Below are 17,109 nucleotides of genomic sequence, written 5' to 3' on the forward strand. Positions count from 1 at the left end.
CCTAGAGTCATTTGAAATCTGTTGAGGGTTCCATAGAAAAACTACTCCGCTGTCTTCAGACACACCAGAAGAGGGCGTCGGATCCCATTACAGATGGTTGTGAGCCACGGTGTGGTTGCTGGGAATTGAACAACTCGGGACCTCTGGAAGAGCAGTCAGTGCTCTTAACCACTGAGCCATCTCTCCAGCTCCCTGGCTTCTATAAGAAAGCAGGCTGAGCAAGCCAGGAGCAGCAAAGCAGTAAGCCACACTTGTCCATGGCCTCTGAGCTCCGTGCCTTCAGGTTCCTGCCTTGGTTTCCCTCAGTGGACTACGACTCAGGATACAGAAGCTAAATAAACCCTTTCCTCCTGAAATTGCTTTTGGTCATCACAGAAATAGTGACCCAAACAGAGACGCCAAGTAACGGTGGGCCCAGACCTCCAAAGCTAAGCCAAACGTGCCTTTCCTCTGTGTAGGTTGACCACGAATTGCAACAAATCACTATGAATTGCAAAAAACATACTACAGGAAGCTGCAGGATGAAGGAGTGTGGCGTTTCCAGATGTGTCCAGAGCTGCCATTACCACTGTTGAGGTCCCTTAAGCGTCTTCTACTCTCTCCTCAGCCATAATGCAGGCCTTCCCCAACCAGCCAACACAGCACCACAGTGAGAACCACAACACTCTTTTCAAGAGCACAGCTTCAGAAATTGAGCAACTTCTGAGAAAACAATGTATCGAGTATGAGAAAAGGGAGCTGGAGAGATGGCTGAACGTTTAAAAGCTCCGATTGCTCTTCCAGGACCTGGATTTAAGTCTCAGCAACCACATGGCGACTCAACCTTCATTTGCAGGGGTCCGAGTCCCCTCTTGTGGTACACAGATTCACATGTAGGGAAAATCGCCCATAGGCTTAAAATAATTTTCTTTAAAAGAAAGGAGAGCATTGACACCAAGGAGCCAGTGGGGGTTTTCTGACATGAGCTCCTCCCTTCAAGTCACAATGGAAGGTCGGTGCCAGTCTGTCTCTATTCTTCCTCAGAAGGAACATCAGCCTTCTCGCTGCCTTTCTCTGTCTTTCTCTGCCTTTCCGTAGTTGTCACCCGGCTACAACAACAGAATCCAATTCACCCACAAGGGTGCAGGGCTAGACAAACAACGTTTCAGTCAAGCTGGGCTTTGAAAGTCACCGTTGTCCCCTCTGTCCATTCTGTGTGTCTTGGGGCACTGGCTAGCTGGTTCATTCCGGCATGTTATCACCTGCACCCAAGGAGTCCTAGGAACCAGTGACCTCTGACCTGGTGCCCTTCTGCCCTTCACAGCTTTGGGGTTTAAAGTCTGTTCAGTCGAGGGTGGGCTCTGTGCTGCCTTACACCCAGAGAACATGTGAGGGGACTCTGGGCACTCCTCCACAGAGCTGCCAACCCCCGTGTCTCATCTCACGTCAGTATTAAACCCTGATTCATAGCCCACTGTGTTCACGCATGCCTATACCCACGGTGCCAAGGGTGAAGAGACACAAGAATTGACACCAGTTCCAGGCTACCTTGTCTACATTGCAAGTTCCAGGCCAGTCGGGGCTACATAGTGAGACCCTGTCTCAAACACAAAGCCAACAGACAAGCCTGCTGACGTGCAGGCAGCCCGAGAATCACACGTAACAACGCACAGGGGTGCAACTCCTTTCAAAATCCCAATGTCCCTTCTCACACGAGCAAAAAAAAAAAAAAAAAAAATCCTGAAATTTATATAATTTTTTTTTTAAAGCCAAAAATAGTAACGGCAAGCAAAATGAACTATGTCTGGGGCTTCAGACATCCCCTGACTTGCAGCTCTACTACATACGCTGCTGTGGTAATTAGGGCAGCGCTACAGAGAGATGAAATCAGGCACACTGAGTAATGGAACTGAATACGGGCCCCAAGATACCAAGGTGGGGAGGACAGCCTTCCTCCTCAGCTCTGAGAAAACACCAGGAATACATCATGGTTTCTATGGGGTCAGGCACTGTCTTAATCTTGTGATTAAGGGTGGCCTCTTTTTCTTTTATCTTTTTTAAATCCCCAAAGGAGATTTCTCCTGGAGCTGAGTAAGCGTTGCAGAAGCTGAAATGTGCGGGTTTCTAGTTTAGACAGTTTTGCCTTTAGCAAGCAGGACTTGGTTCCTAAGCTGATAGTGGCTGTGGCTGCTTCTCAAGAGAGAAGGGTCAGCGTCACACTCTTAGGAAAAGAGGGAGGCAAGCAGGTTCGCAGAGCGGAAGTCAGTAAAGAAGCGGAAGTCAGTGGAGAAGCAGAAGTCAGTAGAGAAGCGGAAGTCAGTAGAGAAGCGGAAGTCAGTGGAGAAGCGGAAGTCAGTGGAGAAGCGGAAGTCAGTGGAGAAGCGGAAGTCAGTAGAGAAGCGGAAGTCAGTAGAGAAGCGGAAGTCAGTGGAGAAGCGGAAGTCAGTGGAGAAGCGGAAGTCAGTGGAGAAGCGGAAGTCAGTAGAGAAGTGGAAGTCAGTGGAGCAGCATTAGCTCTGCTGTCTCAAGTCTGAGACGGCTTCTCATTTTCTTTTCTCATCCCTATATAAACGAATATTCCCTTGGTAAGCCCGTTAATCACCATGAACGCCGAAGCTGGCTACTTTCCTTCTCTCTGTCACGATGGGAAAATATGTTCACACTATACATTCAAAAAGGGATAGCACCCAGACAATCAAACGGACTCAACTCGAATAGCTAGGCAAAGAAGAACCCTGTTAACACTTAGGAGACTTGACCGGGGGGGGGGGGGTTGGCACACACCTTTAATCTAAGCACTTGGAGGCAGAGGCAGGCAGATCTCTGAGTTCAAAGCCACCCTGGTCTACGGAGTGAGTTTCAGGTCAGCCAGAGCTACATAAAGAAACCCTGTCTCAAGAAACCAAAACCCAACCCAAACCAAAATAACAACAATTAAAACAACAACGAAACCTTAGTGGACTTGGACAGAGGGTTCTCAAAACACAATAAATGACCGACGAACATATGAACACTGCGTAACATGGCTAACCATCGGGAAGCTACAAATTAAGACCAACTCCCTTCAGCGCAGGATCAAGTCCACAGCCTTGTACATCCTAGGCAAGCATTCTACCCCTGAGCCCCATCCCCAGTCCTGGGGAATGTGAATTAAAACCATGACATCATCTTGGAGAGGATGTGACAAAGCAGGAGTCTTGTTCACTATCAGGGAAGCAAATCAGCGTAGCCCGTATGCCACCTGTTACAGGAGTTCCTCAAACCAGAACTAGATCCAGCTAACCTGAATCTTTACTCAAAGAAATCTGTCTTCAGAAGAGAACTTGGTTTCCATGCCCGTCGCAGGGCTGTTCACAATAGTTGGGGTGTGGCAACATCAGCAGCAGAATCCTTAAAGACAGGGGATATACACAGGAAGGAATTTGACTCACCTATGGAAAGGAAAGGCTGGCCAGAGAGACCTACATTGGATCCCCAGGACCTAAATGGTGGAGGGAAAGAGTCAACTCCTGAAAGTTCTCCTCTGATCATCATGAACTGCCCCTGCCCCATAAACAAATGAACAAAATGAAATGTTTTAAATTAAAAGAGCATCCTCCATTTGGACAATGTGGGTAGAACTGAATAACATTCTGTGCATACAGAGAACATATATGTACATACACACACATGTACACACATATACATTACATGAGGAATTTAGGACCACCAAGCTCAGAAGCAGAAATTGGAATGGTGATCACAGAGGCAGGTGAGGAAAACAGGGTATCAACTCGCAGACCAGGATTGGGAGGTCTGTTTCCAGCTCTACTGTGCATGTGGTGAATATGGTTAACAACGGTGTGTGTACAGACCCAGCAGCTCTTCCTGATGGGCATGACAGTCTATGGACAGCGAGTGTTTTTCCTCAACATTAGCTTACTGAGCTCTTCTAATAAGCCTTGGTTTTGCAAGGATCAACTGTGAGCTTAGTCAGTACTTTATGCCCCTGATTCTAGCATCTGCTGGGTCCTTCTGTCACTCTAGGACAAGCCTCAGGGCACTGAGACCTGGAATTCCCTTCCATCCTCACAGCTTGTCTTCTTTGAGATTCAGAGCATCTTTGAGGCTGGGGAGGTTGTTCCTGGGTGATGTCAGCAGTTCCAGCTGCAGAGCCAGGCACATATATGCACACTTGTGCACACAAACACACATATATACACAAGTATGCACACACTCATGTATAAACACAAACATACACACATGCACACACATACACACAAATGTGTGCACACACATGTACACACACATGCACACAGATGTACACACATGTACACAATGCATACAAATATGCACACATGCACAACAAATATACACACATGCTCACACATACACAAATGCACACATATATACACAAATATGCACACACATGCACGCACACATGTACACACATGTACACGTGTGTATATATATGTTCAAGTGGTCCTCCATCCTGCAGTGTTGTTATTCTTTCAGTCTTGCTTTATTTACTTGGTTTTGGTACTGAGGATGGAACCCAGGGCACAATGCTAATCGTGTCCTCCAGCACTGAGCTGTGTCCCAGCCCTAGTTTTTCATCAACTGTTTTTTTTTTTTTTTTTAATTTATAATTTGCTTTGTCTTATACAAGTGTTCAACCTTGGTCAGTTTTTTCTTTTTTTAAACTTTAGATAGGATTTTATTACACAAAGGTTGTTCCATAATTGGTTTCTTCTTTACTTTGTAGACAATTAGTCTTACTCTCCACAGGAAAGCTGCTTCTGAATTTCTCATCCGGCAAAGGCAAGCACTCAGTCCTGACAGAGATGGAACCAGGCTCGAAATGTAGGCTGGTCTGGAGTGCATAGTCTCCTGCCTCAGCCTCTCAGGTGCCAGAATAATAGATGTCACTACCGTGCCGCTCTTAAATTGGAATCTATTTTCGTTATCTAAATTTTCTCTTTTTTCTTATTTTTTTTTTTATTATTGAGTTTTTATTGTAGTCAAAATTGGGAGCTCCGGAGTCAGCCTGGATTGAGCAGGAGGTCGCTCGGCGAACTGCATGGCTTCCCTGGTTCCTCACTACCAGTAAGTCAAAACAGAGCCATGAAAGAACACCGGTCCCTAAGGACTTCTGATCTTGAGCTGAGCTAAGGGAAGCACAGGGCACATCACAGATCTCTAACGAGTGCGCCGGGAGTGGGCCAGCCTGAGTTCTCCAGCAATACAGTGGGATGCGAGCCCGCCGTTCAGAGAACAGTTTGAACGTGAGCTCCTGTGCAGCCCACGGAATGGCAGCCCACGTTTCTGCAGCAGCGTTCGTCTGCAGGAGAACAGTGCCAGCCATCTGCAACAGCTGGAAGGTGGCTGGCCGGAGGGCACCAATCCGGTGCAAGCATCCTTTGCTGCGGGTCTGGGAGTCTTCACCCTAGACCACCACGGCATCTCAGGGAACAAGCAAGAACCCCGCTGCTGATGCAGAGTGAAGCCTGGAGGAACAGGCACAGACACAGAAGCCTGCGGTGGCCAGGCGAGTGGTATGACCCTGTGAACTCCAAATGTTGAGTGGGGAAGTGGTAAAGGGAGGGTCTCCTACTGGCACAAGCTTTCCTGCCACTGACCACTTACAGGTTGCCTGAAAGCACCCTGTCCAAGCTGGTGCCCCTACAAGCTGTAGTCCAGAGTTCCAAGAGAGTTTTTGGTGACATGAACCTGCCCCGCCCCCTTTTTGAGAGCCTCTCAGGACCCCCAGGCCAGCAGCTGGCCCATGGAGGTTGGGCACATAAGGAGCCAGTAGCTATGACTGTCAGTCCATGTGTCCCAGCCTTGGCCACTAGTGTGAACCGGAAGAGGAAGAGTAGGGTGTGTGGTATTAAGTGCCCATGCCCTTCTGGACTCAGAGCATGGTTCATGGGATCCATCCACCTCACAGACGTGGTCTTGCAGCCTCAAGCTATAGCCAGGGCACCAGCTTTAAAGAGAAATGAACTGATTTGGTCCCAACGCTCCGGTTACCCCTTGCCAAAGTGGGGAGCCACCCCTCCAGCCTGTGTCTTTCACACGCCATTCCGCTATACCCCCATGCCCAAGCCCGAGTGACTCCAGTACTTGGAAACTAGAAGTCTAAGGTCTTAGTACCACCAGGTTTGGTGACTCTTTTCTGCTTCTAAGATGGTGATGTGAACTGTGTCCTCACTTTGAAGAGACACTTTGATGGACCCAAAAGAAGGACCTTCTCTCAACTCCTTCTAAGGGTCGCCAATCTAGTGCATGAGGGGTAGAGTTTTCATCCCCAAAGGCTTCATTCCTTAGTACTGTGGGAATTGAGTTTCTACCCAGCCATGTTGCAGGAGACACGCAAGTTGGAAGCAAGGGTCTCATTGCTTGGGAATGGTATTTCCTGTTGGTAGCTGCCAGCTACACTCATTTTGTCTTTTCTTTATTTTTTCTTTTTTCTTTGACATGGTTTTGCTGTCTTCCAGCTGTGGCATCTCAGTGTCCATCTCTCTTTTTGATGGAGGCCTGGCTGGCCTAGAACTGGTAAGTAAACCAGGCTGGCTTTGACCTCACCCATGTCTTCCTCTTGAAGGCTGGGATTGAAAGCTCGTTCCTTCATGCCCTCCTCATTAATCTTACCCAACCCCCTACAACGTATGCACGCATAACTATCATCCCATCGACAGACGAGTAAACTGAGTCACAGAAGTTAAACAATTCGCCCAAGGGTGCAGAGAGAGGCACGGCTCAGTCCACTGGCCTCTCGGTCCTGTGTCACTTTGGAGAGTTATGGAATTCCAGGATCAACCCTAAGGATGGCTGGAACATGGATCCAGGTCCCAGAAATGGGAGCTTAGAACCTGTCCCTGGTTTTGACCATCGCTGTCTGGCTATGACCATTCTGAACCTGGCAAGACATTGGCAGCTACCTATCCTCACCTGGCCTCACCTGAGTATGAGGTTGGAGCTAAGACTGTTCAGCCATTTTTGCCCTCTTTGCCCTCCCAGCTGCAACAAAGAACATGGCTGGCACCCCGACAGAGTTGACCGTGTGTCTATACCCCATGTCTCCCCTAAGGACGATTATAAGCCCCCTCAGCTTTCAGAGCTACAAGTGGTATATTTGGTATGACAGACAGACATCAGCTAGAGACCTAAACCTCCCTCCACCCCCTGTTGCCCTGGAATCAGAGACAACCTGCCTATAAGCACAAAGTTATGGAATACTTATCAACGATGTGGCACTGGTTCTCAACCTTCCCAATGCTGTTCCCCTTAAATATAGTTCCTTATGTTGTGGTGATCCCCAACCCCAAAATCATTTCCATTGATACTTAACTGTAACTTTGCTACTGTTGCTAATTATCTTTTCAAATCTTTTCTGATAGTCTTAGTTTTCACCCCTGTGAAACGCTTGTTTGACCCTCAGAAAGAGTTGAGACCCACAGGTTGAGAACCACTAACATGGGCCCTCCATCTCCTGAAATCTACAAGACAGGATTTGCAGCTATTCTTGTGGGTCTGAAGTCTACTCAGGGCTCCCAGTGTACTGTTTTTCTATGGTATTAATAACTTGCTCAAAAGAACAGTCCACCTCAGTGTGCCTGAACTTTTAATCTGGGCACAGGACCCAGGTCCTTCTAGTACGAATGACACAGTTGAGAGCTGTGGCCAAAATCTGGGCTCACCCATTAGAGCCTGAGGTACCAGTTAGGGAAGAAACTGGTGGCGATGATCACAGGACTGTTCCCTTCCCCTTAATCCTGGAACACCTGTGATGTGGAAGAAAAGGAGGTAGATGAAGAAAACATTTGGCCTGTGGATGATGGTTTCTACTTCTTTTTTTAGATTGATTTATTTTATAAAAGGATTTATTTTTATTATTAACTGAGTGCGTGTGTTGTCTGTGAGCGTGCATGCAGTACCTGAGGAGGCCAGAAGAGGGCGTCGTATCCCCCTATAGCTGGAGTTACAGGCCGTTGTGAGCAGCCTGTAACTGGGAACCCAGCTCCAGTCTTCTAGAAGAGCAGCAGGTGATTTTAACCGCGGGGCCACTTTCCAGCCCAACCGATAATTTCAGGACGTGAGAGAACACTGCCACTATTTCCGTTAGAGAAGCGCAGGAGCCGCGGGGAGGTTTCTGGGATTTTCATCTTTATTCTAGTTTGGTTTTAAACGCCTGGGTGCCCAACAGCACTCCCAGCCCCCCTGTCCTGCCTGAAGTTCTCTCAGTCTGGTGCCCCTATTGGTGGAGTGTGGCGTTCAGAGACTTTCTCTCCATCCTGCTGAGGTGCTCCCAAACTCTGGTGTGCTTAGGTGCCCCGCGATGCCTTGGTGGGTACCTGTTTTCCCTCTGCCTGGCTTCCCCTCCGCCCTTTCCCAGAGTCTTCCTTGATACAGCGGGATCTGCGTTGACAGTAAAGTGCAGTTGGGGGTCCCAGGGTCCTGAAACTCGGGGTTTGAAGAGTTCCTGTTTTCAGGACCCGCTCCCCTCGCAGAGGTGGATTTCCTCCTGTCCGCAGCAGTGGGATCACTGGGAAGCACACCTGGACCTCGGCCTCCACCTTTTGCTTTGCAGTCCCAGCCTACGACTGGGCGCAGTGCCTTGTGTGACTCCCTAATCTGCTGGTCCTTAGGGGATCTGGAGAGTTCCATAGCCAGGTTCCCTGATGAGCAGGGCTGACTGGGCAAGGGGCCCAGAGGGAGGAATGGCAGAGGGATGCGCCATCTCCTCTCTCGGGGCACTCGCCATTCCTCTCCTCCTTCCCTTCCTTCTCTCTCTCTTCCTCCTCCTCTTTCCACTTCCTTCCTCTTTTCCACCCCCTCCCCCCGGAACTCCTCTTCTCTGGTCCCTGCCCACAGCGGGCTGCACGGAAAGGGGAGGGGAAGGCTGGTCCGCGCGGCTGGCCCGGGGTCACACGCTGTGCGCGCCCAGGCTGAGCACCGAGAAGGCGGCCCGGTGCTTGCGCAGCAGCAGGCGAATCTTCTCGTCGTCCGAGTCTGGGTCCAGGGGCTTGTTGTACTCATCATCCTCGTTCTCCGAGGCCGCGCGGTCCCCGCTCGCACCGCCCGGGGCCCGGGGCGTGGAGGACGAGGGCTCCAAAGCGCTCTTCTTCCTCCACTTGGTTCGGCGGTTCTGGAACCACACCTGCAAAAAGCAACCGCGGTGCTGGGGCGGGCTCCACTGCGACCGCCTCGAAGCTACCCCAGAGTCAAGTACCCACCATGCACCACCGTGCAGCGGCCTGAGACTTGCGTTACCCGCAGGGGGAAAATAAAATCAAGTGAAATAAAATAAAGGCGTGCCACAGTTCTTTCCTGAGCGGCAGCTTCCTCCTTGCCTCGGATGCAATCTAGGCATCTGGCCCAAAGCCCCTGAAACACCACTGGTTAGAAATGTCCCTGGACTCAGGGCAGTGTAAGGTAGAGCCCAGGGCCTAGCATGTCTTGGCCCTCCCAGCAAGCAACATAAAACGGGATGAATGAAGTCGCCCCTCTCTGAACTTTACACATCTCCAGGAACCTCATGAATAATTGGCCCCTAGAAAAATAACAGGTACACTAAGACGGCGGAAGACCGTGTTGCCCTAGAGAGGCACAGGAGTGTGCAGTAGGAGAACCGCAGCCTTCTCTCGTGGCTGTGACTACCTGCTGAGGTAGGTCCCATTCGCCCCAGAACCCCCCTAATCTGTTCACCCTTCTTCATTTCTTCACAGCGAGGTTGCAGTGCTGGCGAGGTTCGTGGGTTTTTTTTTTCTCCTGTGTCCCCACCCAAACCGTGGACAGGCCAGTGTGGCAGTGGGAACACTTATCATCCCTGGACCTTGAAGAGGAGCCTGTGGCTGATCTCTGCCACCCTCCTGTGCATGGGTGCGAACAGGGGGGTGTATTATCTTCATTCAACTGGAAAATGGGCCAGCTGGTCAGCGTCCCACAGATCTCGGTTCAAGTCTCAGCTCTCCACTTGCTGGCCAGACGACCACAAGCATCGGGTTTGATTAACTGACACTGTCTCTTTATTTGTAAAATGGAGCCACAAAGGTGAGAGTTAATGGTACTGCTTACAGGCTCTAAGACAGGACTAGGTAGAGATGGCTGTCACGGTGTGTGTGGGGGAGGGGGAGTTGGTAATTATTATAACCTCCACAGTAAGATGGGCAACCACACCCCCCTCTCACCCGGTGGCCTCCTGCCCTGGCAGACTCACCTTGACCTGTGACTCTGTCATGCCCAGTGAATAAGCCAGCCTCGCCCGCTCGGGGCCAGCCAAGTACTTGGTCTGCTCAAAGGTTTTCTCCAGAGCAAAGATCTGGTGGCCTGTGAAGGTAGGGCGGGTGTGCTTTTTCTTGTGGATAGTGTCACTCAGGGGGTCTGGGGCTGCCAGGAGGGAGGAAAGTACGGTTAGCAAGGTGAGTGGAGATCTGATGAGAACCTGCCCAGGGCGAGTGTGTGTGTGTGTGTGCCAGCTTGCCCTGATTCTTCCACAGGGATGTGTGCCCCTACTGAGAAGCCACTGAGGTCCAGGAATGCGGTGACACCTGTCAGTTGAGCAGCACTTCTGACACTGACAATAGCAGTTACTGTGACCGCTACCACACCCCGGGTGGACAGGGTCCCCAGAGGGCAGCTGCACCGGCTGCAGAGACAGTGAGGCTTTAGAACTGGGTCTTGTGCCTTTCCTAGTTTTCCCACAATCCACTGATGTTGTCTGACCCAGGGGATGCATGGGAATTTCTTTTCTGTGCTAAGACACCAAGACAAGGATGCCCTTCCTTTCACCAAAGCATGGTGCGCCTTCTACTTCTATCAGACCCCCAAAGGGGTCGAGACCCACAGGCTGAGAACCACTACCCTAAGAGATGAGCATCTTCAGTTCTCTCTCTTCTTGTGTTAAACTGACCGCTGGCTTTCCTGGCTATTATTCTGGTGTGTGCATGAATGCACCAAGGCATGGGTAATACCTGCCAGCTGCAACCAGACAGCCTCTGGGGCCTCTGAATTCCTCCCCACTTCCTTTCTACAAGCCCCCAACTTCCCAGGTCCATTGGAAAAGCACAGAAGTGAAGGCTTCCGGCTCCAATTCCTCCTCCATGGGCTGCATTGCCTAGCAGCCAGCCTGGAAGCCCAGCCTCTCTCAGACCCCTTGGAATCTATCGCACAGCCTGGTTTTGGAGGGTCAGAGTCATGTGGAGAGACCGGAGAGCCCCAACTCAGTCAGGACCGGTTGTTCAGGAAGGAGCTTGACGCTCAAAGTAAGCAAAGTGCCCATCTGCTTGGCCTTAGTGTAGTCCAGCAACTCGTGTCCTCTGCCCTCTCGTTACAGGAAGGGGACTTCAGCCCAGCAGATGAAAAGGACCTCCTAATTCAGCGGCTCTAGACCTTCCTCATGCTGAAACCCTTCAACACAGTTCCTTGTGTTATGGTGACTCCCCAAACCATAAAGTTATTTTGTTGCCACTTTGTAACTGTCAATTTGCTACTGTTATGAACTGGGACTATCTGACATGCATGCTATTTGACATGTGACCCCCGTGAAAGAGTCGTTCAATCCCCAAAGGGGTCACGACCCACAGGTTGAGAAACACTGCCCTAAAAGACCAGCGTCTTCGGTTCTCTCTCCTCTCCCGTTAAAACGTCCACTGGCTTTCCGGGCTATTTTCTAGTGAGTGTATGCGTTCGAGATCAAGGGCTGGGTCAGGATGGGGGAGTGTGGGGCGGAGGTGCGGGAGAAACAGCTTGAGTTGATAGCACCCCCAAACAAGATGGTAGGCTAGGTCCCAAGAGATGAGTGGGGAGGGAGGTGGCTGTCATTCAGGCACAGCACATGGGAGACAAGAGTTGTTAGGGTTCCCATCTTTGGTTCCAAATCTCTCATGCAGCGTGGGAGACAGAGATTAAACAGAAGTAGAGGGGGCTTTGCCTCTGTCCCTGCCATATGTTTATCCCCCTTTAGTGTCCTGAGGACCCTGGAAACCACTGCCACTCTCTCCCAGTGTGCCTCACTTCCTGGATCCCTGATTGGCATAATACCCACCCCTCCACTCCAGTTCTTAGAAACCCGAGTCTCAGGGATGGGCAACCCTCCCACCCCCTGCCCCTAGCAGTCAGGGCCAAGGTCAGCTTAGCACTCTTGTTCCGTTGCTGACCTAAACAGGGAGCAGGAAGGTGGGTGGTGGGCCTTGGCTTCAGGATGGGACCCCAGTGGGTTTTGGAACAACGCTGTGCAAAATTGGGCCCTTGGGGATACAATACTAAATCCAGTAAGTTTTCTTCACTGTGCCCCCCGTGTGAAGGGGCAGCATGACTCCGGGCAGAAACAAACTGAGCTGCCAGCCCAGCATGCACAGAGTGGGGTGGGCTGTGTTCGTGGGGCCTGGAGTACCCAAGGTCCCTTGAAGGGCAAGGAGGGATGGCGGGTTCAGATACCTGTGGGAGCGAGGAGGGTGGGATTCAGTTCTGCTGTGAGCCAAGGAAAGGGAGCAGGGCTATGTAACTGCGGCTGAGGTGGGGTAGAACCCCTACCTCCTCCTTCCTCCCCGGGACAGGCTGGGCTGGGGGTGAAGGCCCTGTACTCACTGTTGCTGCATGGCCGAGTGCTACCTCTCCAGTCCTGGCCTGTGTCTGCCCAGCAGTTCCGGGTCCGGGTGGGGTACTCGTTCCCAGTCTTGGAAAAACTCCCCACCTGGGGGCCGTAGTAGACGCCCTGGGAGCTGAGTCCACCAAAGCCTGCCACGTGGGGGTAGCCGGAGAGAAGGCTGCTGTTCGGAGTGGCCACCGGCCTGCTCAGGATGTCAGTGATTCCGTGGGGTGTCCCAGCCGCTAGCTGGGGGCCAAGTCCCGGAGGGCTGAGCTTGTAGAAGGAGTTCTGCACCGAGTACTGGCACATGGGAGCCTTCATTTCGGAGAACTGGGCCAGCTGTGTGTTGTTCAGGAGGAAGGTCCCCTGCAGGTTGGACTCCATGGTCTTCAGGTCAGTGAATCGGAGGTCGAGGAGCCCTTAAAGGCCAGCACTTCAAATGGTGGCCCAGAATCTCATGGCAGATTTGGAGAATCAGAACCCCCCATCCCACCCCGAGCCTCCGACTGCCCTCTGGCTAGGCCCTTCCTTAGAGATGGGGCACCTACGTCAGCCTTCTGGAAAGTCAGGTGTCCAGAGAAGGTGGGAGGCCTTCCGCTCGATCCCTCTCTGCCCGCTGGGCCTAAGGAGGGGTGCTCTCCATAATCAGAGCACCCGGTTTCTCTGCCTCTGAGTCTGGGGGCCCTCCATCAGAAGTTTTAAGTTCAGAGAAGGGACATTTCCTTGATAAAGATATGGCCCATTAGAATACAGACCTGAGACTGGCTGAGCTGCAAGCGCTGTGTCGCCATTGGTTGGAGCCCACATGGGCCTCACATTGGCTTCTCCTAGACAAATTGCACTTTGAAAGATTGACTGTAAATCAGCCAGTCCGTGTGTGTGTGCGTGTGTGCGCTCGTGTGCATGTGCGTGTGTGGAAGAATTAGCCGTAGGCGCCCTGTGCATGGTCAGAGTTTCCACTTGCTCACCCAAGTCCAGTATCTAAGAAAAGGTGGGTGCTTGGAGGTAGGGACTGGAGGCCCCTGCGGAAGTCTTCATTTGTTTCCTTGAGAGAGAGAGAGGGAGAAGTCTGGCTCAGAGGTCACAGCCCCAAGCTACCCCTGTATGAATCAATGTGAAGCTTCCCCTTCTTCCTTCAGGACAGGGTAAGTGGGGAGACCGGGCATTCTCTGTTCTCTGGGGGAATGCAAATCTCTGGGGGTAGGAAACGCTTGCTTAGGGAGTGGGCTACGGAGCAGCTCCCAGAGTTGCAGGGGTGTGGAGGTAAGAGGACTCTCCACCGAGGCTGAAGAATGTTAGTTCCTGTTTCTTCCAGCTTTTTTTGGTCTCTTCACTAGCCCATCTGGCTGTGTCCTGGGTGAAATCTCTCTCTCTTGTGAGAGGCCCTGTGCTCCTGAGGCAGAGTCCTAAGCAGTGCAGTTGGGTTGAGGCTTGGGACGACACTGACTGTAACACCACCACCATGCGCTTTGTTTCTGAGGAATTTTCCCCATCTGCTGGTTCTTGGGGGCACAACCTCTCATTTGACAAGCGGGAAGCAGAGGAGCAGAGGGGAATCAGGGCTTGCCTGCCAGGATGGTCTCTAGATTCTTTCCTGAAGTCACCTTCCAAAAGTGCAAAATGGCAGGCACAAGGTGATTGGCTGTCTAGATGACTTCTTCCTGACCAGGCCACTTGGGCTTATGTTTGGAGGGGGTCTGTGTTTTCTTCACGAGTGAGGGACTAGAGCCTTTTCTTCATTAGCTTTGTTTGGGGCAGAGGACTGAGGTAGAAAAAACCTGCTCGCCATGGAGAATTTGACTGTAATGTAACTGTGCCATAGAGATTTAGGCGAGGGGCTAAAAAGGATTTTATGAAGGGGAGATGACCTTTCTCTAAGTTTGGATTAAAAAAAGAAAAACACGAGAAAGAGTTCTTTTATTTTTTAAAGACCTTTAAAAGTCTCTTTCTGTCCCTCTCTGTCTCTGTCTGTCTCTCTCTCTCTGTCTCTGTCTCTCTCTGTGGTGTGTGTGTGTGTGTGTGTGTGTGTGTGTGTGTGTGTGTGTGTCCATCAAAGAAGTCCAGAAAAGGATGTTGACCTCCTTAGGGCTGGCGTTACAGGCCATAGTGAGCCCCTCAGCTTGGGTGACAGGAACCCAACTCTGATTTCTTGGTGCCATCTCTTCAGCCTGAGAAAAAGTCAGTGTTTTTGTTTCGTTTTTATTTTGTTCCCACCATACAAAAGAGGGCTGTATTTTCGGAAATCAACTTCTAATTTATAACAAGTTTTACTTTCAAAACCACATCAACAGACCAACACATTGTAATTCGCCCTGGAGGACTGAGGTACGCCATGTGGCTGACCAAGGAATGCTCCATTCTCCACATCCACAGGAATTCCTTCTTACCCCAGCGGGACGGGCTTTGCTCTTTGGAGTGGTTTCAGTCACTACATCAACAGGAATGGGTTCCATTTTCTTTAATACTTCTTTACGGTGTGCCTTAAACTGATCTTAGCTCCCAGTAACTCTTTGAGATGTTCTCTGACTCCATTTTCTATTAACTTTTGGTTAATAGCCCCTCTCTAATATGTATCTCTGTTCATTTTTGGCTGTCTGGACTTAGACCTCCAGGAAAAAGTTTTAACGGCTTATGTTAGGTTTATGTTAGACTAGGCCAGTTGTCAACTATTCCAGATTCTCAGACATGCCACCCAATCAAGGCAGTGGTAGTTCTGAAAGTGTTTAAAAAACCCTCTGGAGAATACAAACGCAGGGGCTGGAGTTGCTGGGATTTCAGTGCCTGAGGGTGGAGTGGGGCTGAGGAGCGCCAGCAGTTTTAGGGACAAAGATTTGGTCACTCCGCAATAATAAGTTAGGGAAGGTCGTTTTCTGCAAATGACTTGACTCTTATTTAATGCTGAAGCTGATAAAGGGGTGTTGTCTGGTAACCTCTAGTGACAAATGCAAGAGACGTTAGAAACTGTTTGCTCTGTTCTTTATCTGACAGAGGCGGAAACGCCACTGATGGGGAGCCCCAGCTTTGCAGAGTGTTGGAAACTAATTTTGAACAGGGACCACTTGCTAGCTCAGCAAGGGCAGACTCTGACACCTCCCCCTAGTGAATGTCACCAGCCTGCTGGACAGGGACCTGCCCGGACCCCTTCTCGTGATAGCTAGGTTGTCAGCTCCTTCTGGGCACTTGTAGGGAAGATGATACTGATTTCCAGGATCTGGGGGTTGGTGGACCCCCTTCTTGGGGCAGAGGTGTTTCCTGATGCCACTCAGCAGACCCCATCACACCCCAAACCAGGTTATACTCCTGCCCAGCACCTCAAACTCCCAAAGACGAACCAAGAAGAGATGGAGACCAGTGCCATGAGTCCATTTCTTTATTAATTTGACATTTGGTTAGCTGGTGTAGGGAGAATGGTCTATACATCAGAGTAGGGTGGGCTGGTCTCTCTCAGTAACAGAGCATGTGAGAGAGAGCCAAGACATAGTTCATTTTTTCATAACAATTAAAAAAATCATTTCAAAACTTCTAAAAAGCGTCTAAGGTGCAGACTGCAGCATTCTCTAGGCATCAAGTGGAGACCCCAAACTCCTCCTAAAACAGCTCCTACTAGCAACGGGAGCGCGCAGCCATGCCGCCGTGGGCGGGGGCGGCGTGCCAAGCAGCCAAGCCAGACCGAGCGGAGGGTGCCAAAGCGGAGTCGGGCCGCGCAGGGCGCTAGGAGCCGCTACTGGGCGGAGGGGGCGGGGCGAGGCGGGGCGACCCCGCGCCAATCCTCGCCCGCCCTCCCGGGGCCGCCGCCCCCTCCCCCCCAGGAAAGCCAGCCACGCCCGCGGACCACAGCATCCCCCCCCCCAACCCGCGCACCGGCCCGGGGCTAGAGCGCGCGCGGGCTGGAGTCCCCGGGAGGGCCTCCAGGGCGTGGGGGTACGGGCATGGAGGGGCGTCTGTGCTACTTGGAAGGTTTTTATTGTGTCCCGACGACACCCCGAAGAGCGGCAGGCGAGGAAGGTGACCGCTGTCCACCAGTGGCTCCGGGAGAGCGAGAAGAGCCTGCCAGTCTCTCTCCTGGCCCTAGGGGGCGCCGCCCGGGCATGGCGGAGCCGGATTGTGCTGATTCGGGCCTCCCTCTGCAGGAGACTCTAGTGTGACGTTAAGGCTCTTCCCTGAGGGCTCCAAGGCAAGACCAGCCAGTTGAGGGTTCCCTTCCTGGCCTGGCCCTGAGTCTAGATAGAAGAGGGTCTCTCCTCAGCCTCCTGGTCAGCAGTTCTATCCTGCTCCGGCTCTCCTTGCGCTGGGCCCGTGGTCAGAGCCAGGCACTTGGCCGACCAGCCTGAGCCCAGCTGTCTGTGTCAGGACCTCCAGACTGCGGCCACTTGCACTGCACTTCAAGCACCAAGTTGGCTCTGGGAGACCTCAGGGTGGTCTGACCTAGGAACTGGCAGGTACATTCACAGCCCTACTCCCTTCCTCATTCAGTGAAAGACAGCCTTTAGCTCCTCCCACAGCCTGGAGAAGTCCTCTGGAGCTGAGCTCTTTAGGGCTCTGTACATACTGCTAACGTG

General features: G+C 51.5%; 1 protein-coding gene across 1 annotated transcript; it reads right to left on the bottom strand.

Annotated features, from left to right (window-relative positions):
* Positions 1 to 8,110: 8,110 nt before the first annotated feature.
* On the bottom strand, positions 8,111 to 13,251 carry Nkx6-3 (NK6 homeobox 3). The gene is made up of 3 exons (XM_032919174.1): positions 12,550 to 13,251; positions 10,181 to 10,350; positions 8,111 to 9,121 (listed from the first exon to the last, which is right to left on the bottom strand). The coding sequence occupies exons 1-3, from the start codon at positions 12,932 to 12,934 to the stop codon at positions 8,888 to 8,890; spliced, it is 789 nt and encodes a 262-aa protein (XP_032775065.1). The 5' UTR covers positions 12,935 to 13,251; the 3' UTR covers positions 8,111 to 8,887.
* Positions 13,252 to 17,109: the final 3,858 nt, after the last annotated feature.

The sequence above is a fragment of the Rattus rattus genome, chromosome 13 (genome assembly GCF_011064425.1).
Source record: "Rattus rattus isolate New Zealand chromosome 13, Rrattus_CSIRO_v1, whole genome shotgun sequence".
Taxonomy (NCBI): Eukaryota; Metazoa; Chordata; class Mammalia; order Rodentia; family Muridae; genus Rattus; species Rattus rattus.